At 61.8% G+C, this 21,604-nt stretch overlaps 1 protein-coding gene across 2 annotated transcripts in view; it reads right to left on the bottom strand.

Moving 5' to 3' along the window:
- TSNARE1 (t-SNARE domain containing 1) overlaps positions 1-21,604 on the bottom strand; it is a 127,647-nt gene that overhangs the window by 9,114 nt on the left and 96,929 nt on the right. For both annotated transcript variants that reach the window (XM_021088799.1, XM_021088807.1), the window contains one exon: positions 1,228-1,332. In XM_021088799.1, the coding sequence (XP_020944458.1) occupies positions 1,237-1,332 (96 nt within the window). In that variant the 3' untranslated portion in view covers positions 1,228-1,236. The remainder of the gene's footprint in view (positions 1-1,227; positions 1,333-21,604) is intronic.

Here is a 21,604-nt window from a genome sequence, read left to right as displayed (position 1 = left end):
CCCACCCAGAGTTTGCATCTCAGCCTCCTCAGGGCAGCTCCTGCCATGGGGTTGGGGGCCCTTCCAGGAGAAGTCTGGAATCCGGGAGCCCTGGCCTCGGGGGCCAGCTGTGTAGCGTGTCCTCTGCGAGGGCTCCAGACTGTAATGACTGTCCATGGGGCTCCCCTTCTGACCCCACCCCAGACACTGTCACAGGCTATGGCGGGGATCACAGGTGACAATGGCAGGGTACGCCCGCCGGTGGCCACAGAGCTTGCCTGCTCCTCCCGAGCTGGACCCAGCACTGGACACCAGGATGCCCGGAGGAGACACGCTGGGCCAGCGCGAAGCTAGACCCCCAAGGCACCCGAGCCCTGACCGCCCCTCCAGCCACTGCCGCAGTCCGCCTGCTGTCTACCTCCCACCTGGGGGCCAGGAGCCCCAACCCCTCCCTCACCCCTCCCTGCCCCTGTGGGTGGCTTGGGCACAGAGCCAGCGTCGCAGTGGGGCTGGATCTGAGGGAGCAGCAGAGCGAGGGTGGCATCGGCCTGGCCCTCCGGGAGCCCTCACTCTGGGGGAAGCTCAGAACCGGCCCCTCCAGCCCCGGCAGGGCCTCAGAAGATGCAGCCCGGCCGACGTCTGTCTGTACCTCAAGAGACCCTGAGCAGCGCTGCCCAGCTGGACTGCCTCCCAATTCCTGCCCCGCAGGAACTGAGACAGTAAACGCCGTTGTTTCAGCCACTGAGTTTTAACCTAATCCCCTCATCATTACGGGGCAGCGATCACACAGACACCTGCTCAGCGCGCGGGCCTCAGCGGTCACTCAGGCACTGCACGCATTCTGTCCCCGTCAGCGCCCCAGGCCCTGGCCCCGCCCCCCGTCCCAGAGGTGTCTCAGCACCCCTTCCCTCCCATCTCCAGGAGCCCGGGGAGCTCCCTGACAACCCTCACGAGGGGCCACTGCCCACCCTGGGCTCCCAGCACGGCCCCTGCAAGGCCCCCCATGCTCTGCTCACGACTGTCCCAGGTCCCTTGCCAGCCATGACCTTGTGGAAGTCAGGGCTTCCCCAGGGAGCGTCAGGCGAGCCCAGCCCAAGGCTGTGCGGTCCAGGAGCACAGGGCAGCCCCGCCTTGACCACCACTGGCCGCCAGGGCCTGGCCCGCGCTGCCACAGACAGGGGACGCTGAACGGAGGGGTACAAGGAGGGCGGGCGGGCGATGGATGGGGTGGGGGCGGGGGGCGCTCACCCCAGGGCATCACTTTCGGGCAGAGGTGGTGATGACGAGGCTGACGGCCCGCAGGACGGTGACCCCGGCCGACAGGAAGTAGCACTTAAGCTTGCGTCTCTGGAGCTGGGAGAGAAACGGGTAATCCTTAGGCCTTGGCCCCCAGCCCCAACCCCGGGGGCTCGCAGGGGGCTGGGCCCACCCTGGGGAAGGGCCCGGGCAGAACCTGACCCCTGCGGGGGGCCCTGGGCCGGCCCTGGAGCCAGGCGCATCGGAGGAGGTGGGAGCCCGTGGGAGGGACGCGGCCCCGGAGGCGGCGGCCGGTGTTCGGTTCCCGGCTCGGCCTGGAGCTGGGGGTTTAGGCACGTCCTTTCTAGGGCCCTGGATTCTTCTGAAAGCTTAGGATGAGGCCACGGGCTCCGCGGACACGTGGAAGATGAAGATGACGCTTGGACCGAATGTGGCGGGGGTCCCCCATTCCCGTGCGTCACTGTGGTTACCTACTCACTGAACCACTCACGGGTCCCCCGTGAAGGCGGAGAAGACAGAGCTGTGCAGGCGACCCACGGCGGGGGCGCTCGGTGAAGCGGGTCATGCCTCCTCTAGGCCCCGGGCCGAGGGGCTGTGACTCCCCAGACAGGCCAGGAGCGGGCAAGAGACCCAGGGAGAACCTGGGGCTTCAAATAATCTGGCGGGTCAGCAAGGGGCCGGAGCAGGTGGGGGCCGGGGAGGGAGATGGGGGACCGGCCTGCCGAACACAGAGGGGTTCAGACAGCACCCCTGAGACACAAGAAGGACGGTGAGGAATGTGAAGCAGGCGTGTGACAGGTTGAGAGCGTCAGCGAAGAGACCGCTTAGGAAGCAAAGAGGAGGACGGGCGGGAAAGGGGAGACCGACCCCGGGAAGGACAGGCGCCTGGAGCAGAACCGGGACCTCGGGGGGGCAGAGGCCAGACCGGGACGGAGTCCTGAGAACCTGGCTGAGATGGGATGTTCGTGGGAAGTGACACAGCAAGGCCGGTGCCCAGGCTGCCCACCTGAGCCATTAGGTGGCTGCTGGGGCTGGTCACTCACTCAGCATCCATTATTCCATCCGCCCTCCATCTGCCTGTCTGTCCACCTGCCTGTCTGTCCACCCGCCTGTCTGTCCACCTGCCTGTCTGTCCACCCGCCTGTCTGTCCACCTGCCTGTCTGTTCACCTGCCTGTCTGTCCACCTGTCTATCCATCCATAGGTGCCTCCAGACTCTAGGGTGCCACCCACTCAGCCGCGGAGAAGCGGAGAGCGGGGGTAGTGGCGGTTCCTGGAGCAGGGGGCGCTGCCCTCTGGTTTGGGGGGCATTGGGTCCAGGGTGGGGTCTCAGATGGCTGACCAGCCTCCATCTCAGCTGCCTCAGGGTCACTTTGGGAGCAGTCCCGACTAGCCCAGCCATCATCAGAACAGCCCTGGCCCCAGCCTGGGAATAGGCATTGCCACCTGTGCTCTGGGCCAGGACCCGGGGCTCAGGGAGGTTAAGTGACCTGCCCCGGGCACCACAGCCAGTGTGAGAGGACCTGAGGTTCAGGCCTCCCTGTCCCTCCCCGCCCCCAACTACTGTCACAAGGCACACTCTGCGCAGACATGCCAACTGTGTGGGGGGACAGGGAGGGGCCTGAGGGACCCAGACACAGCCCTCAGGGAGCTCCCAGCTGGGGCAGGAGGTGGGGGTCAAGAACCCCAACCATCCAGGCAGGGGAAAGGCCAGGGTCTGGCCTCGGAAAGGGACACTGAGGCAGGGGCCCTTCAGGACCGGGGACAGCAGGACAGCCTCTTTTTCACTCTTCACTCACGGGCCATGGCCCGACGGCATGACAGTGGCGGGTGGCAGGGGTGGGGTCCTGTTGGCACAGGACGGTGGATGCCCAGAGAATGGGCAGGTCTTGAATTGCAGAGTCAGGATTCAAACACAGCGCCCAGCAGAGCCCGTGGGTAACAGTCCACACAGCTCCCAGAGGGGCCAAGAGTCCAGCAAGATATGTCCTTGAGTGTCCCCAGCCTCTTCGCGTACCCAGGTCCCCAAACTAGGACCCACGTGGACGGAGCCCCCGTGAACCACCCGCGCTGGGGTCAGGCAGGGCCGGCTTCAAACCAGTCCTCAGTCACGGCTCCGGGGTCCCAGCTCCAAATGTATGGCCCAGGCAGAGCCCAGCGACAGGACCCGGCACTGCCTTGTCCTCACCACCTGCCAGCCCAGGACTCTCAGGCCAGCCCTGCGCTGGCTGACAGCCAAGGGCCTCCTGGGTGTAATCCGTGCTCGGGCCTGTCCCTCCCCGGTCCCCCATGTGACCCCTCCATGCCCACCTCCAGGGTGAAGAGGAGGGAGGCAGGGAAGCTGGGAGCCGAGCGAGCAGCTGAAGGGACCCTGGCGGAGTGGAGAACAACCCCAGGAGAGGCAAGAGAGGCCACCTGAGAGGAGGTGGGCGGCAGGGACATCCCAGGGCCCTCGTGGCCAGGCCCAGCCTCTGCCAAGCCCCCGCCACCCGCAAAGCATGCTGCGTTTCTCCACTTCAAGGGGAAGAGGCGGGCAGTGGATGACAGGCAGGGCCCAGGGGCCGCCAGATGCTCAGGCTAGGACATATGGTGGGGGCAGAGGCAGGCCTTTGATGAGGCGCTCTGCAGCCCTGGCCCCCGCCCCTCCTGGCACAAGGCAGATCCCCTGCCTCTCTGCTCCTGCCCCCCAGCACCTGCCGCTTCCCCCACAGGGAGGAAGCTCCTGCGGGGGAACCAGCTCCTGCGGCCAGAGCTGCGAGCGGCATCCTCAACCCAGCGCAGCCCCAGCAGCTGAGCAGGACGGGGCGGGGGCAGGGCGGGGGCAGCCAGGCCCTTCCGCTGGCCTGGGCGGGGGCAGAGGCCCCACCTGCTCCCCCAGGAGCAGCCAGTGAGACCGGAGCCCCTCTGTGAGCTCCCGGGAGCAGGCGGCCACCTCCGGACAGCACCTAACTGATGGGTTGACCTTTCCAGCCCCGAGGAGAATGTCCGGACCACGTCCGTGACCTTGTGGTGAAGGGAGGAGGACGTGCGATGCGTGTTCCTGGTGACAGCGCTGCCCCACAGCGGAGAGGGGCCGGGAAGGGCCGTCAAGGCGCTGGGAGCTGGCACAGCTCATCTGCACGGCTGGAGGCCGGGGGCCCAGGCGGGGCTGCGGGGTGGATGGGGGGCCCAGGGTGGGGTCCAGGCCCCCAAACCCCTCCCCTCCCCCTGGGAGGCCACCTCAGGCTCTCATGGCCTCACCCAGCGGGCACTGCCCAGCCCAGGGGTCAGAAGGACAGAGAGCCGAGAGGGTCGCCAGGACACAAACAGGGGCGTCCAGCCTTACAGGCTGAACTGTGTTCCCCAGACAAGTTGAAATCCTAAACCCAGGGCCTCGTTTGAGGATGGGGCCGTTCCAGGGGTCACCAAGTTAATGAGGTCACCTGACGGCGAGGTCACCTGTCCTTCCGAGCAGGGCAACGTGCGCTACACAGGGAGCTGGCGGTGAACACGCGGCCGGCTGCCCACGAGCCAGGACAGAGGCTGGAGCAGAGGGTTCTCCTCCCCGCCTCGGCAGCACCCCCGCCACCCCCGCCACCGTGACCTCGGCCTCTGGCCTCCGCCGTTTCGGCTACCCTGTCTGTGGCGTCGGTCACAGCAGCCCAAGCTGAGTGACAGACGGGTCCACCCCCTCCACTGGCCCCGGGGAGCAGCGACGGTCCCAGTGCCAGGGGCCTTCTGACAGTTCGCGGGCCCAGCAGCATCGCGGGCTTTCTCCAGTCCAGCCCTGGGTGCCCCCCCTGGAGCGCATCTGCCAGTCCACCTCCACCCTGCTCACCCCGGGCTGCCCTGCGTGCCCTCAGGCCCTGCTCCTGCCCTCCCAGGAGCTGGGCCGGGGGTGCGAGGGCCCAAAGGCCAGTGGGCTTGCGGGTCCATCACAGCCGTCACGTTCTGCAGTGGAGGCGGCGGCCCCACAAAGACGCTGTCGCAGCTGCCAGTGGCTCCAGAGGCGGTGAGCCCTACCCTGGGCACGCCCAGCCAGGGCCACAGGTCACTGTGGGGGAGCAAGCCTGGTGGACGGCCCAGAGTCCCCCAGCCCCCTGCCCGGGGCCTGTTCCCACGGGGAGGCCACAAGGGCCGCTGGGGTACACGCTCCACGCAGGGGCTCCCAGGACACTGAGCAGCCCCGTGGAGAGGTGCCGGGTGCTATGCGCTGACCACACCCTCAGGACAGCCCTGCGGGGGCCCGAGCACACCCATCTCAGAGGTGCAAACGCCGAGGCTCAGGAAGCACAGTGGGACCACGGTCCTCGGCAGTGACGTGGGGGCAAAGCTGCCTGGGGACCTGACAGGAGGGAAAAGCGGGGAGCACCCATGGGACGGGGCGGGGAGGCTGCAGGGGGACCGCAGCCCTGCCTCCTGCCCAGCTCTCCGCACACCCGGCTGACAGCCGTCAGCCAATTAATCACCCTTAAATGACAGCCCCACGCTGATGGATGGGGGCTGGCGGTGGGGAGCCAATTAACCTGAATTACGCTCTTGACTGGGGCCCAATTACTTCAGCTGTGTGGGGTCAGGAGCCGTCCTGGTGCAGTAATTGGTGAATTAACTCGATGGCTGGGGAGTTCCCCTCGTGGCGCAGCGGAAATGAATCTGACTAGGAACTATGAGACTGCAGGTTCAATCCCTGGCCTCGCTCCATGGGTCAAGGATCCCATGTGGCCGTGGTTCCAGCGTAGGCCGGCGGCTGCAGCTCCAATTGGACCCCTAGCCTGGGAACCTACATATGCTGCGAGCACGGCCCTAAAAAGCAAAAAGCAAAAAAATAGTCGCTGGCTGAGTAGAGCAGAGATGTCAGTGAAGCCGCGGCCTCCTGCCGGTCCCACCGGCCTGGCCTGGCTACCCAGCCCTGCCCCACTGTGGGAAGGGGGGTCCATGTGTGGGCCGGGGAAGGGGGCTGGCTCAGCATGTCCCACCCTGCGGGGCCTTCCACAGGTCCCTCCCTCTGCCTCCTCCCCTAGAAAACTCCTGCTCGCTCTTCAAAACCCCACTCCAACATCGCCCCCTGCAGGATGCCCCAGGCTGCACTAGGGCCTGGTCCGGGGTTCCTGGCCCCGCCTCCCTCTGCACAGAACTGGCCTTCTTCCCACTACAACTGTTGACGGTGACATCAGGACGATTGCTGCCCCGAGCCTGGCAGGGCAGTGGGAGTGAGATGACCAACAGGAGCGAGCGAACCAGCCATCCCGGCCATGGGGTCCGTAGGGCTCTGCGGACACGGCCCGCAGGCTCCACAGGCTGTGTCCACAGCAAGGAAGGGTGGACATGCCAGCACATCCAGTGGGCACACACACAGGTGCCAGCTCCCCCTCCCACGGAAACGAGTGTCCGGGATTTGCACCCGGGGAGGCAGCAACTAGGGCCTGGAGGCTGTAGGGGGTGGGCCTGGCTGAGCAGAGTAAAGAGGTGACCCTGGGGCCAGCAGAGGGGCTCGGCCACCATGAGAATGGGGACCTGGCTCCCACGGCCCCAGTCGAGCAGGGCCCGCAGGCAGGGAAGGCAGGCGGGCCAGGCTGCTCCCTCTCCGAGAGCCAGGCTCTGGGACCCAGCCCTGGGGGTCAGAGCAGAGGTCAGATGTCGGGGTGGCATCAGCCTCATGGGCCCTCAGCCCTGGCGGGAGAGCTTTCTCGAAAGACCCACCGGGCCAGGGAAGGCGTGACCCCAGGAAAGCTCACGGCAGCTCACAGCCAGGGACGCGGCATGCTAGCGCCCCGGCTGAAGTGTAGGCGTACACCAGGCACCCCAGACAGCTGGTGCGCACCCTCATCCCACGGGATGCGAAATGCAACAAAAAGAAACAGAGTCGGCGCAGGGCACGGAGGGAAACTTCTGACAAGTAACGGGGTCCTGGGAGAGGACGAAAGCAGCGCCGGGCGGCACCCCCGCGAGCGGTCACAGGGGACCTGGAGGTGGTGGGGGCGGCCTCCAGGGAGACCAGCGCTCCAGGGTCCCCAGTCCCTCCAGTCCCTCCAGCCCCTGCAGCCCCCAGGCCCTGCCCCTCCACCTGCTGGCTGCACCTGCAGCTTTGCTCCCCTATGGCAGGAGGCACCCCTCCGCGGAGGTCTGGGATGGGCCTGGCGGGCGTGGGGTGTGGAGTCCAGCCCTTGTGCTTCCCCCACTCCCCATCCCCACTCTGGTGGCCGGACCGGCACTGGGAGTCGGGGAGCAGGGCCTGGAAGGTCCCCTGCCAGCTGCTCTCCAGCTCCTCAGCCACAGAAAGTCCTGGCCTAGTAATGGCCACGTAAAGAAAACACACACCCAGGGACACAGAGAAACAACTTGGAGGGCGATGGGAGGGCGCTGGAGGGCGCTGGGAGGCTGCCACCCCACCCTGCCAGCTCCCCCAGCCCCACCCACCCTCTTACTTCCTCCAGGGTAACCCACCCTGGGCCCAGCTCTTCAGCCCCCACCAGCCCCTCTGGGCTGCCTCGGGCAGTCACCTCCCCTCTCTGAGCCCTGATGTGACAACTGAGGGGGATGCCTCCCAATCCCCCAAGGTTCTCTGAAAGTAGATGCCCGCCTGGAGCCAGCATGGCTCATTTCCTTGTCCCTTCAGCCTAGAATTCAAGGGAAGCCTCTGTCACAGGTGTCCCAAGTCAGCAGGGCCCACGGACGGCAGGGTGCACAAAGCCTGGACCGCTTCCAGGGACCAGGGCTGGAGGAGGAGGCCTGGGTCCTGCCCCGCCTCTGGCATATGCTGAGACCTCAGGCCGCCTCGTCTTTCTGGGCTCCCTGCCCTGTGATCTGGTGGCTAGAAAGCCTTTGGACCCTGGAGTCCCCAACTCCAGCAGCCAGGGAATCCAAAGGGGTGGGGTGGGGGGGAGCAGGGATGGAGGGGCGGGGTGAGGAGGGGAGGGCACCGTGGACTCGGTGGGATCAAGTCCCCCCACCAGCCCTGCCCACCATCTGCAGGAACCCTGGGGGCTGACCCCCAAGTCTTTGGGAGGACAAAGCCCAGAGAAAGGCAATGACTCACACAGGGTCCAACCGAGGGGACTGGGTGGCACACCGTGCTGATCTCTGTACCCCAGTCCCCTGTATCCCTGGTCCCCTGTACCCCTGTATCCCTGGTCCCCTGTACCCCAGTCTCTTCAGTTCCCTGTACCCCGGTCCCCTGTACCCCTGGTCCCCTGTATCCCTGGTCCCCTGTACCCCAGTCTCTTCAGTCCCCTGTACCCCAGTCCCCTGTATCCCTGGTCCCCTGTACCCCTGTATCCCTGGTCCCCTGTACCCCAGTCTTTTCAGTCCCCTGTACCCCGGTCCCCTGTATCCCGGTCTCCTGTACCCCTGGTCCCCTGTACCCCTGGTCCCCTCCTCAGAAGCCATCCAGCTCCCACCTGGTTTCTCAGAAGCCACTTCTCATGCAAATGTATGCAGAATCCATGACATCTCAGAAACATCTATTTGTATATATTTAGACTCTATTTCAAAAGAATTATTCAAAACCGGAGCCATTTGGACGGATGGGTGTGGAACGATTGTTTCTTAAGTGTTAGCATCAAAACACCATGTTTTCTAGGTGGACTGCGAACACTGTCATTACGAGATGGGCACATCCTGTGGGGGAATTTCAGAATTATAACTTGATTTAGGGGTTCTGTGTCCCAGGACACACATCCTGGGCAGTGTGGCCAGAGGGGGCCGGGCTCCAGACCCCGCTTACTGGGGTGAAGGGGCCAGGAGACTGGCCTCCGCGCGGCCCTCGGGGTGCCCAGGGGCACAGTATTTGTCAGGTGCCAGGCCCGCGGCGGGCGCCCCGCTAGTCGGCCCCTCAAACAGAAGGTCTTGCCGGTGAAGTTCACCCGGCCTGGTACCCAGGTGTGGCAGCCGCGAATCAGCCTGGCAGAGGCGCAGAGGCAGCTGGTCCAGGCCTGCCGTCAGGGCGCTTCTGCCGTCGGGGGCGGGGTCCACCGGCGGGACCTCCTCTGGGTTCAAAGGTGCCGGACAACAGCCAGCAGGCTCCGAACGGGCTCCTCGGCCCAGCAATCACCGGGGGCCCAGCAATCACACCGGGGGCTCCACGGAGGTGACAGGCACTCTCAGATGTGCCCGAGGCCGCTAACTGGGAGTGGTCAGGGCACAGCCGGCCGCCGAGCCCCCCGGGCCATTGGCATTGTCAGCCATGCTTCCTCTGGAGGCAGGATTATGGGGAACGTTCTACTTGATTTTGGGGGTTTGTGTTTGGGCTGCAAAGAGCGTCTGTAACAAAGACAAACGTGCAAACAAGGCAGCCTTTTAGGCGCTCGCTCCCGCTGGCTGCCGGACACCTCAGCCCTGCGCCCTGGCCTCTCTGCTGACACAGACCCCACGCCATGCCCGACGTCCCCTCTGCCCCCCACTCCTTCATCCCCCACTAGCTGACCCCCGCCCTGGTCCAGAGCTTCCCCAGTCAGTGGCTCGGCCCCACCCAACAGGGGCTGCCCAGGCAGGGCTGAGACAAAGGGAAGGGGAGAAGGGACGCCCTGTGCGGACACTGCACACCTGCCCTTGGCTCCCAGGACCCCTCTCCCCCTGGGAGGCCCACCCTGCAGAGGGCCCAGAGGCTGCGCTGCTCCCGGCACACGCCCACACCCCCACGGGCTCCCTCTCCTCTGCCCACGCCCAGAGCGACCTCCTCCCCCGGCCTCTCCTGCCAGAATGCCTGCCCCGCCCTGCTTCCTCTCAATCGCACAAACAGCTCCAGTGGCACCTTCTCCAGGAAGCCTTCCCAGACTCCGGATCACCAGCCAGGGAGGCACTGGGCTGCTTGAGCTCTGCAGACTCCACTCCTGCCAGGGCAGTGCTTGTCCAACTCCTCCGGGCCCCGCAGACCCTCGGGGAGGCTGGTCAGTGGAGGCACAGAATTGCCGGGCACTGGCCAGGCCTGGGGATGGGACAGGAGGCACGGGGCCAGGAAAAGGGTCCCTGAAGGAGATGCCAGGGCCTGAGGGCAGGTGGGAAAGGGGGCAGTGGAAAGGCCAGAGCACCAATCCAAGGTCCTGCAGAGCCTGGGGGTGGGGCACTGTCCAGGCCGCCCAGGTCCCAGAAGGAGCCTTCGCCACTGGGTGGGAGCTGGGGCTCTGTCCCCTCGCGGCTCGTCCCCGTTTGGGTTTGCTCCTGCTCTGCTGCCAAAGGTCACCCTGACTTTGTCCCTCAACCGGCTCGCGCCCAGGCCAGCTCCATCCGGAGAGAGCCGGACATGAGCTCGGGACGAGGGTCCCATCCCATTCCCCAGGGACAATGGCCTGTCCTTGCCACGTGTGAAGCCCTACTCTGCCCCAGGCCCTGGGCAGAATCCTTGAGAAGAGTGACAATAAACAGCATCCGAGACAGGCGCTGTTGCAGGCTTGGGGCACAGAGTGAATGCGAGGGGCAGCGCTGGTTGCTGGGGGCGAAGAGGGGGGCACATATGAGCAATAAACACAATCCATAAGTCAGCCCGAAGGGGGGGGTGCCAGGGAGGAAGACAACGGTGCCCCAGCGAAAGCAGAGGTGGGGCGGGAGGGCGGGTGGAGGACTTCAAAAGGCCCCAGGGTGGGGGCCCCTGGGAAGACATCTGGGCCGAGGGAGGGCCTTGGGAAGCATGGCTGGGCAGCGGGAACAGCCAGAGCAAAGGCCCTGAGGCAGGCGCACACAGGCGCGAGTGAGAAGCCCCGAGGAGCCCCGGGGGGTTGGTCCCCGTCCAGTCCCTGTGCCAAGTGTGAGTCCTCAGAGCCCCCGCAGCCTGGCCCCCTCCCCCAGGAACCCGGCCCAGAGCACCCAAAGGTGTGAGCAGAGGGAGAGGTGCCCTGGCAGACGGCAGGCTGCGCAGCGAGCCAGCTGCCCTGCACCTCCCGACGGCGGCCCCAGGCTTCCACTCGCCTGCTGGGGACGACCTCCAACTGGGGACCAGCCGGGCCGCTTCCTATAGCTCCGTGACCCTGGCCGGTCTCGAACGCTGAGCCTCAGGCTCCTCTCCCAAACGGAGGTCACCGCCAGGCCCAAGCGCGCGCTCTCGGAGCGCTGAGCCCAGAGCCGGGGGCGGAACGACCCCCGCGGGATGAGAACGGAGTCTCTCGGAGACAAGGACTCTTCCTCCTCGTCCCCATCACCCCCCACCCCCCACGAGGGGCCACATCGACCCCCCCCACCCTCCGCCCCATTCAAGGAGGAGAGCAGGGAAACAGAGGGGCCACCCCTCCCCTGGACCCGCGAGGCCCCGCCCCGGCCTGCTCGCCGCAGCCAGAAGCACACTCTCCGGGGGCTGCCTCTGGCTTCAGGTCAAAAGGACCCAAGGGGAGTCCGGAGTCTGGGGAGGGAGATGCAGCGCCCGTGATTTACAGACGTGCTCATGACACGGCAGTGGCCCCGGTGGCCGGCAGAGCAGAAGGAAACGCTCACTGGAGGAGAACCGCCCCCATTCCGGCCAAGCCAGGCCACGGACGCATAATCGAACATCACCAAACAAGGACGAAGGCAGACAGGTCAAGACATAGGGTAGACAGCGAAGACGACGGAAAGGGGAAGCCACGGCCCGGATGTCTCAAGGATGCGGGATACAGTCCTAAAGAGGCCACGGGGGTCAGGAAGAACAAACAGGATCTGAGCAAGAAACGAACCCTGAGAAATGAAAGCCACAATTTTTGACGTGAAAGAGAGCTGACAAGTTACGCAGAAGATGCGACCCAGGTGTACACTGACAGGCGTGTCCCAATGAATCAGCCGCCGTCCCACAAGACACACGGCGGCCAGAAACAGGCGAGAGATGGAGAGGCTCGGGGTGCAGGCGGGGGGATAGCCGGCCCGTCAGCCCCCGGAACGACCGCTGCCGCTCTCTCACGCGCGTAGGCCCCCACGGACGCGTCTTGGGAGACTGCGAAACACTAAATACAAAATCCGGATCGCCCGCCAACCGGGGAGAAAAGCCAGACCCTCAAACATGAAGGCAGGTGGACACTGGGCTCCTCGAGAGCAACCCGGGAGCAGCCGGCCCTGCAGGGACAAGAGGCCCTCACCGGCACCCCAGACCTGGCACCCCCGTGCGGAACGCATTGAGGACAACAAAACCGGTCACCGTGATGCCAGGGAGACTTGTCCCAAAGGACAGCCGCCAGAAAGAACGAAGAGCCAGGAGGTCTGAAATAAAGGAGAGACTGGTAACGGGTGACGTGACCCGGGCCGTGTCAGCTCCGACCAGCACCAGCGGCTCACGTCCCAACAGCCCAGGCTCGGTGAAAAGGAAGCCCTCCGGGGGGCCGGGACAGCAGGGAGTCCAAGGCGGCGACCCGAGCTCAAGTGCTGAGTTCACCACCAAGGCAGGGCCACACTGTCTGTCCTTAGACTTTGTGGCAACATTTCAAGGGAAACAAACTAAAGATGGAAACAAAGTATAAGAAAAGACAAACTAATTTTTTAAAACTCAGTGGGTTACAGAGACCACACAAGAACCTGGATTCGAATGCTGGTCGTTAAAGAATGTTTTTGGAATCATCAGACCCCTTGAATGGAGTCAGTGATTCGACGGCAATATTTGATCAGGGTCAAATTATTGGCTGGACGGTTAGGCAGGAGGGCATCTGGGCCCTTGGTAATGCCAGGCTGAGGTGTCAAGGGTCGATGGGCATCATGGCCATTAAGTGATTCTCAGGCAAAAACGCACCAGGGACTGGGGAGCGTGGCTGAAGGGACAGGGGAGTTCTGTGGCCTAGCTGGGCCCTGTTTATGGAATTCGAAAATTTTTTCCAAACAAAAAGCTAAGAACTTTAGTACTAAAACATAAAGCAACTATTTCTTTGCTTTTCTCTTTACAGCCGCACCTGCGGCATATGGAAGGTCCCGGGCTGGGGGTCGAATCAGAGCTGCAGCTACAGGCCTGTGCCACAGCCACAGCAACACTGGATCCAAGCTGCATCTGTGACCTACACCAGGTCCTTAACCCACTGAGTGAGGTCAGGGATCAAACCCGCATCCTCACAGGTGCTATGTCAGGCTCTTAACCCACTGAGCTGCAACAGGAACTCCAAAGCAACTGTAAAAAATAACCAGAAATCAAAAAGATGAGGGAATTCTCCTGCGATGCAGGGGGTGAAGGATCTGGCATTGTCCCTGCAGCAGCTCAAGTGAGCCCTGGCCCGGGAACTTCTGCATGTCACGGATGTGGCCCCAAAAAAGAGCAAACAGATCCACAAGGACTGAAGCTCAGCCAGGGAAAGAACAGGTTGTCACACTGGATTTTCACATCCAGCCCTATGTTATTACAAAAGACATACCAAAAGCATAAAGGCACAGAAATACCAAGAATGAAAGAATAGCAAATATATCACGAAAACATTCATCAAAAGAAAGCTGGACGAGATCCACTGATGGCAGACGAAGTGGATTTGCAGATAAAGAGCACCGTGGGGGATGGACAAGGTCGCCTCGTAAAACGAAAAGCTTCAATTTACCAAGATTATCTCTCCATCCTAAACTTGTATGCAACCTAGAAAAAGAGCCGTGGAATACATAAAGCAAACATTTACGGGGCTGCAGGGAGACATTTACAAACTCAGCAAGGTTGCACAAGATGTCAACATATTTCTCTCAATTTATGAGCGGCGAGGCAGACCCCAAAAGGGAGAGGTACGGAAAATGTGAATCACCAAGTTAATAAGCTTGGTTTAGTGGACACCAACAGAACCGTCCATGTCTGTGTATTTCAAGGAGGCACCGTCTTCTCAAGGACGCATGGAAAACTTACAGAAATGGAACGCTCTGAGCCATTAAGCAAGCCCGGATGAATTTCACACGCGAGCAATGCTCTAAATAAAATGCATCTGTTGGAAAATAATGAAAAAGCACTAATATGAAATCCCCATGCATGTAGAAATTTTACCATTCATTTCTCGATACCTCCTGGGTCAGAGGAAAAGCAAGATGGATAATCATTTTAAAACTGGACAGACAGCAAAGGCATCATGACAAATCACAACATTGGGGTGGCCCTCCAAGGAGGACGTGGCCACTCGAGGTGCTGACGTCAGAAAGATGGACAGGCTGACCGTCCACGGGCGGAGCGACCACCTTTAGACATTCGGAGAAAGAACGAGCGGATAACGCAGAAGCGGGGCCGTGTGAGGAGCTGATAACAAGCAGAAACCCCTCGAAAAATCGAAGCTGCGCAAAAGAGAACAACGACGTCAAAGAGCCTGATGACCGGGGCCGACCTCTGGAAAGCCTGATGGAGGCAGAAGGGACCGGCCAGGCAACGCGCGGATGAGAAGGCACGGGCTCTGGGTGGCGCGGAGGCTTCCGCCACCGCGGACGGCCAGCTCCCTGTGCCACCACGGCCGAAAACCTGGACACGCGGAGAGGTCCCTCAAAACACAGGACCTCACAGAACAGACTCGAGAGCGACAGAGAAGCGGAACGGCCTTGGGCTCGGAGAGCGTTTCCTGTGGAACAGAGGATGCGGAAGAGAGAACGAACCCTGACTCATTCCTTGAGGCTGATGGAAACGTGCTATCGAAAGCAGACAAGGTTTGGGAAAGGAAGGAAACGGATTAATAAAACAGTGTCAAGTCCGGGCCTTCATCGTCAGTGTTCGCTATTACAGCCCTGGCACGAGTGGCTTCACGTGAGAAACTCTGTGCCTGCCATGCACCACACTGACAGATTTAAAGAAAAAGACTAAATAATCACCTTAACAGATAAAATTTATATATATTTGATGGAACTAAACACCCCACCTGAATTTAGGGAAAACAAAAAAAAAAGCTCTTAAACCCTTAGCAAATTTCCTTCATCTGACAAAGAATACAGTAAGTCCAAAATTAACATCCTTGATGGGGTAAAGCTGGAAGTATTCCTTTTAAACCTGGAGCCAAACAAGGATGCCCATGGCCCCTCTTACTAAGTCAGCACTCAGCAAGCTCCCTGCCCACACAGGGATCAGAAAAGAGAAATTAAAGGCACAAGTATCAGGACGGAAGAAATAAAGCTGTTATTATCGGTAATAACAGGATTATCTTCAAAGGAAACCTAACAGATTCTTAGGCAAAGCAGGGACATAACGAGACATTAACATCTGGCTGACGACACACTCAATTCACAAAAAGCACACACATTGCTATATGCCAGCAACACGCTGTGACATGAGCCATTTATAGAAACAAACAAACCAATATGCCTAGGAATAAATATTTTAAAAGATATGAGGTCTATATGGAGACAATCATGGTTTGAGTGTATTTTAAAACATTTTAAAAGACATAACTAAATACACCATGTTCACAGAGAGGCGGTCCCAGCATCACGAGGGCTTCAGCTCTTACCAGCTCAAGCCAGAGAGTCAATGCAATTCCAGTAAAAAATGCTAATGGGGCTGTTTATGGACCCCAGTAAGGTGATCCTAAGATCCGTATGGGCGCACCAAGGGCCAGGAAGACCAAGGCACTGCTGGGAGTCCTAAGGGTGGGGTCCACCCTCCAGGCAGCGTCACTGAGCACAAAGCATGGGGAAGCAATGCGGTCGCAGGATCTGCAGGGACCACGTACGGAAGCCGTCCTGGGACAGAGGCAGACGGACAAGGGGGCTCTAAGGACACAACGAGGCCACTGACTACCTGCCAGGATTATGAGAGCCGGAGATGGGTAGGAGAATGTGTCCCGTCCTTGGGACGGGGGTGGTCACGAGCGTGCAGAGAGCCCAAGAGGTGTCAGGAGACCCCACAAATGGGTGGTGGGGGGTGGGAAGCAGTGGTGGGAGGGGACATTCACAGCAGGAGAGCCAGCAGTGCTACATACAGCATGCAGATTGGAGCGTGTGCACGCACGTGTGTGTGTGTGTGTGTGTGTGTGTGTGTGTACACATCACCAAGGAAGAAACACAAACAATCCAATTTTTTAAATGGGCAAAAGGCATGAACAGACTTTTCACAGCAAAGGAAACATAAATATAAACATATGAAAAATTCCAACCGCGTCAGTAATCAAGGAAATGCAAATGAACCACAATTAGACACTCTGTTACGCCCACCAGGCTGGCGAAGACTGGGGGCTCTGCCGCTACCAAACACCGGACCCCCAGAGCCCACGATTCCCTGGTGGGGGGTGACGGCCGACACCCCTTGGGGAGACAACCTGGCCTCACCTGGTCCAGGAGAACCATCCACGTGCCCAGGACCGGTAGCCCCGCTCTCCGGTCTGGACCCAGGGGAACCTTCCCCTGCTGGAGCGGACCTGGTGGAAGAGAGGAGGGATCCAGCTTCAAAGCAGGCACACTGGGTAACGTCAGCAGCGGTGAAAAGTGTGAACCAGCCGGGCACGAGCACGTGGGTGAGTCTTGGACATGAAGCAGGTGAAACAAGAGCAAAGCCTTGGGAAAAAGCGTGGCGAGTGTGGCTTGGTTTTTAAAGAGATTAAAGAAATAAGCACAACTAAGCGATCAACATGTTACCGATATTGTCTGCATAAAAAAACCCACAAAACTCTCTAAAAAGCAAAGGAATCGCAGACAGGAAGTTCAGGGCAGTGGCAGGTGGGGTGAGAACAGGGCGGGAGGGGCTGAGCTCTGCCCCGGCTTAGGGATCCCTCCGGCTGTCGTCTGAGGAGGCGGCTCGTGGCAGTTCAGTGCATCCCTAGGCTTCACATCCTGTAAACCTCGTGTTAAGTATCAAACACCGTATTAGAAAAAGATCATAAAAACGACGCTGCTGAGACCAGCTGGGGGTTTATAAGCTTTCTAGCTTTAACCACGCCAGCAACTTCACTGTCTGTGTACACAGTCCCCAGTCCCGCTGCTCAAAGATTCTGCCACACCAACACCATGGTTCTCGTTGTCCAAAGGTACCGTAGGAAGGTAGGATCCTGGCTTCCCCCAAACGCTGTGCCCCCCAGGCTCCAAAGTCCCCATCTCATAGAGATCCCAGAGGGTGTGTCCACTCGCTAAGGCCACCTGGGGTGCATCCTTGTTGGCCAGAGCCATGCCTCTCTCACCCGGAGCTCACAGCCCCTCTCCCCCGAAGAAGGCGGCCCCCAAAGTTGGCAGGGCTGGGCTTCTCTAGTGCCATGCTGTGCAGGTGGCCGGGTCCCTTCCCAGCTCCCACCTCTCAGTCCAGCGGCCGGTCCCCCCCCTCCACCAGCCTGTCCCCAGAGCATCGACACCTTTGCCCACCCCTGCCCTTCACCCCTCCCCGCTTCCCAGCCATCTCCAAAGTCCTGGGTCGGGATCTGACCTCAGAGGAGGGAGGCAGCCTGACGGGCCCTGGCCTGGGTCGGGCAGGAGGGCCCCCGGTCAAGCCTAACTGGGAAAGCCCCGTAGCCACGCTGAGCCCTGAGCCTGTCTTCCGCCCCGGCTCATGCGGGACCAGCGAGGGGGCGTCCTGCACACGGCAGAGGCTGGTGATCCTCAACCAGAAGCACGCGGTCCTCTCACCTTCCTGGTGCCTAACCCTCCTCTCTTCCCAAGCATTTCTGCCAACCTGTGGGAGCACTTGCTAGGTGCCAGCATGCCTTGGGCGTCTGGGCACAGGATGAGCCAGGAAGTGACAAAGGCTGCGGCCCAGTGTGGCTTCGATCCCCACGTGTCCACCTGCCCACCAAGTCCACTCACTTGCAATCTGCACCTGTGCCTGACAGTGCTCTGCACACGCAGTGCTCCTCCCTGACCAGCAGGGGCGCTAGTCCTGGCCAAAGCCATTCACGAAGCCCAACCTGGGGGGCCAAGGGGCTGGTGGGAGGCCGGGGTGGGGGCGGCGCTCCCCCAGAGGCCCAAGGCCCCGCCTGGACCAGAGACAGAGGCCGGGACTTGACCAGGGCCAGGAGAGGGCTACAGAGGGCGAGGATTCAGGGATGCAGCAGGGCTGGAAGCTCCCCGGGCAGAAAAGGCCTGGAGGAGGCAGTAGATGTGAAGGCAGCCGCTGGGCAGGACAGGCCAGGGGCAAGAGGAGAGGCGGTCCAACCCCGCGGGTCGCTGAGGTCAGCGTGTGACTGGGGCCCTCCCGGAGCCCGGGGAGTGGAGAAGCGGGGCGGTGGCTCCCCAGGTCCCGAGGGAGGGCAGGGCCTGGGCAGAGGCCAAGAGACGGGGGCATGATGGAAGCTGGGTGCTGGGGGCTGCTGGACCTGGGGCGCGATTCTGAGGGTGTGGCAGGTCCCAGCATCCTTCAGAAACGCATGGCCTTCTCCCAGCACCTCTCCCTCCCTCCTGCAGGACTAGGCACAGCAGCCCTGCCTGCCGCCCGGGGCCTGGCCTGTGAAGTGCTTGGTGGGTGCAGCACGGCAGGGGGTCACGCGCTCCCAAGCAGACACTGTCAAAGCTACTGTGCGATTCGACCCCGCTCTGGTCTCTGGCGGAAGCCTGGCAATGTCTGAGGGGGGCTGCCCATCGGCCTGGGTCCCAGAGTCAAAGCTCAGAAGCAAGCCACCTCCAACCCACTGTGGGCATGGCACAGGCAGGCACCCAACCCGGCCTTGGGCTCTTTTGTTACTGCAGCCAAACAGCCTGTGCTGACTGATTCAGGAAGGAACAGGACGAGCTGAGGATGCGAAATCCTGCTGCTAACTGCTGCACGATCCTCAGGGGCCCTTGAGGTTTCTCGGGCCGCTCACTCCCTTCTCCAAAGGGGACAGCGAGGCTCTGGTGGCCATTCCCACAGGGGACCGCTGGTGCTGAAGCCGGCAGCTGGGTGGGTGTGCGCAGCCGTTAGCGCAGGCAGGCCCCGAGTTAACAAAATGCACACGGACCCACTCACACTCCCAGCCACGTGCTCCCCTCTGATTTTCACATCAATTCTCCTGCCAGAGGCAAGAACATTCGGAGGGAAAAATGCAAATTTGGGGGGCATGGCGGAGCTCTTCGCCAGGCTAAAAACGGCGCAGTAACGAGGCCTCCCTTCCCCCAGAGCAGAAGCAAGTTGAAATTCCCTGAGCACTAACATTGCAAGTAGAGGGGCTCCAAGAGGTAACCCCCAAACCCTTTACCCAGCAAACAGTAATGGAGGCTGGACCAGCAGGAAGGGAAACAGCCATGAATGCCAAGGGCCACCAGCATGGCAGGAGCCTTGCTCGCGGTGACAGCATCGGGCCGGCTTAACAATCCCTGGATCACAGCCGCTCCCTTGCTCTGTCTTCCCTGCAGCGCCGTTTTATCTGCTCTGTTGACAGCATCATTCATGAGCTGTGGTCGGACATTCCTGATCGGCAGGGAAGCAGGGGGTGGGGGGTGGGCACGGAGTCAGTGTGGTCCAGGAACGCACTAACGTGTGAGGGAGGGAGCCGAGGCTGCGGCCAGCTGGGCCCCAGGCACTCGTGGTGCAGGGGGAGGTTCGCGGGATGCTGCCCACTTCGTGATGGGGCTTGCAGAGAGGCTCACCTGGGAAACAGGTAGAGCCTGGCACAAGGCGGGCCGGTGCGTAGTGACTGTCCTTTCCCTCCTCAGACGGGCAGGGTGACGAGGGGAAATCACTGCCTCCCAGGCCTGGGGTCTGAGCCTGGCAACAGAGGGCACAGGGGACCCCGAAGGAGGACTCGGGGTCCTGCCACCACGCCACTGCCTGTGGGGCTGTCCATGGTGCTGCCACTCAAGCCCGCCACTCCTGCCGTCAGCCAGAGCGCTCGGTCCAGGCTGGGAACATGAGGCCCGGGAACGCAGCGCGGGCGCACGATGGGGTCAAGCCGTGCTGTTTGGGATGAGACCACACTTCCCATCCAACCTCAGTCAGATCCCTGCTCTCCAGCTTCCGACCCCGGTTCACAGGGACTCATCCGACCGCACCTGCCGGGGCCTCTCAGGGCTCAAGATTCCCCCTAGTAAGACCTGCAAAGGAGAAACCAACCCCCCAAAGCCACAGGCAAGGAGGAGAGCTGGGCCCCCCTGATTCTGAGGCAAAGATGCTGAGGGGCGCAGAGTTCAGGGACCAGGGAGCATGGGTCCTGCTCAGGCCCTTCCCCGCCCACAGCCCTCACATCCCCTGGACGGCCCACCAGTCTTCCAGTTCGGGTGCAGCTCGTACCTGCCCATTCTGGGCGGCACTGCCTCGCGCCCCTGCCTTCTGAAAGCATCAATTAGGCCCGGAGCGCTCCGCCCTGGAGACAGGTCCACGGCTCGCTGCATGGCTGCACCCTTCAGTCACTCGGCAGCCGTACCCCGCCCCCCTGCATTCTTCTATCTGCAGAGCACGCACTTTGAGACACAGCTTGTTTGATGTCTGGGCGGTTTGTTTGGTTTAATTTTGTTGTTTCCCCTCTCTGCTGTCAGGAGGTAAACAGACACGCTGCTTGTCTTCCAGGGAGGGCTGGATTAATAATGCACTGGCAGCAGGTGGAGGCGGACGGCTGGCACTGGGGCACCCGGGTTTTCATCCAGGCTGTGCCACCAATAGCCTGTGTGACCCAGGCCCAGCCTCTGAGCCTCTCTAGGCCGCTTCACCTTGTGTGCGCATCGGGGCTGGGACCCTGCCTCGCCCAGCAGCTCAAGGTGGTGCCCATGGCGGAGGCACTCAGCGCCAGCAGGGACACCTGCACACGCCGGGCTCTGGACATGCAGGTGTCTCACCAAACCCCCCCCCAACCCGGGGAAGGGGATCTCTGTGGACACGTGAAGGACGGCTCAGAGATAGCACGTAGTTTCATAAAGTCACACAGCAGGTCCTAACGCAGCCGGCATGCAGGCTGGGGCATTGCCCCCACTGGAGCTGCTCAGGACAGAGCCCACTGGCACCCCTGTCGCTCCCTGCCGTCACAGCTGTCATTACTCCCGAGTGCAATGCTTTGGGATAGCCCTGGGGTGACCTCAGCACAGAGTCCCCAACCTGGCTCCTCCTTGCACTGGGTCCCTCAACCTCCCCGCACCCCAGCTTTTCATCTGTGTGGAGGGCACGCTGCCTGCACCACCACCCCACCCCCGCAGACAGCATGTGACCCCTCAGGCAAAGGAGGACCCCAGACCAGACACAGCCCCTCCCAGGGTGGGGGCGGGGGCGGTAGGGGGACTGGGCGGGGCGGGCAATGCCAATGACAGACTCGGTGGCAGCACAGGCTTGGAAGCCAGACAACCAAGGTACGAGCCCCGCCACTGCCAGATGTGACCTTGCTCGTGTGACGTGGCAGCAGCGGCAGCAGTGACACGAGCAGCACGGCTGGAGACAGGACAGGGGTGGCAGAGGTGGGAGGCCTCAGTTCACCCCACCATGGCGCCCACTCACCCCTCATCCTGTGGCCTCCAGACCCCTTAGACGTGAGGCTGGACTGGTGCAGGGGGAGCGGTAAGAGCCGAGCCTTTCCCAGAAGACAGAAATCCATTGCACGCAGAGGTCCCTGGCTTCTGGCTGAGGGGCTACGCCAGTCTGGGTCTCCCGCCCTTCTTGGCGGGGAAATGCAGGAGAGCCGTGGCCCCGC

Source organism: Sus scrofa, chromosome 4, assembly GCF_000003025.6.
Source record: "Sus scrofa isolate TJ Tabasco breed Duroc chromosome 4, Sscrofa11.1, whole genome shotgun sequence".
In the NCBI taxonomy this organism is placed as follows: Eukaryota; Metazoa; Chordata; class Mammalia; order Artiodactyla; family Suidae; genus Sus; species Sus scrofa.
This window is presented reverse-complemented; position numbering and strand designations above follow the sequence as displayed.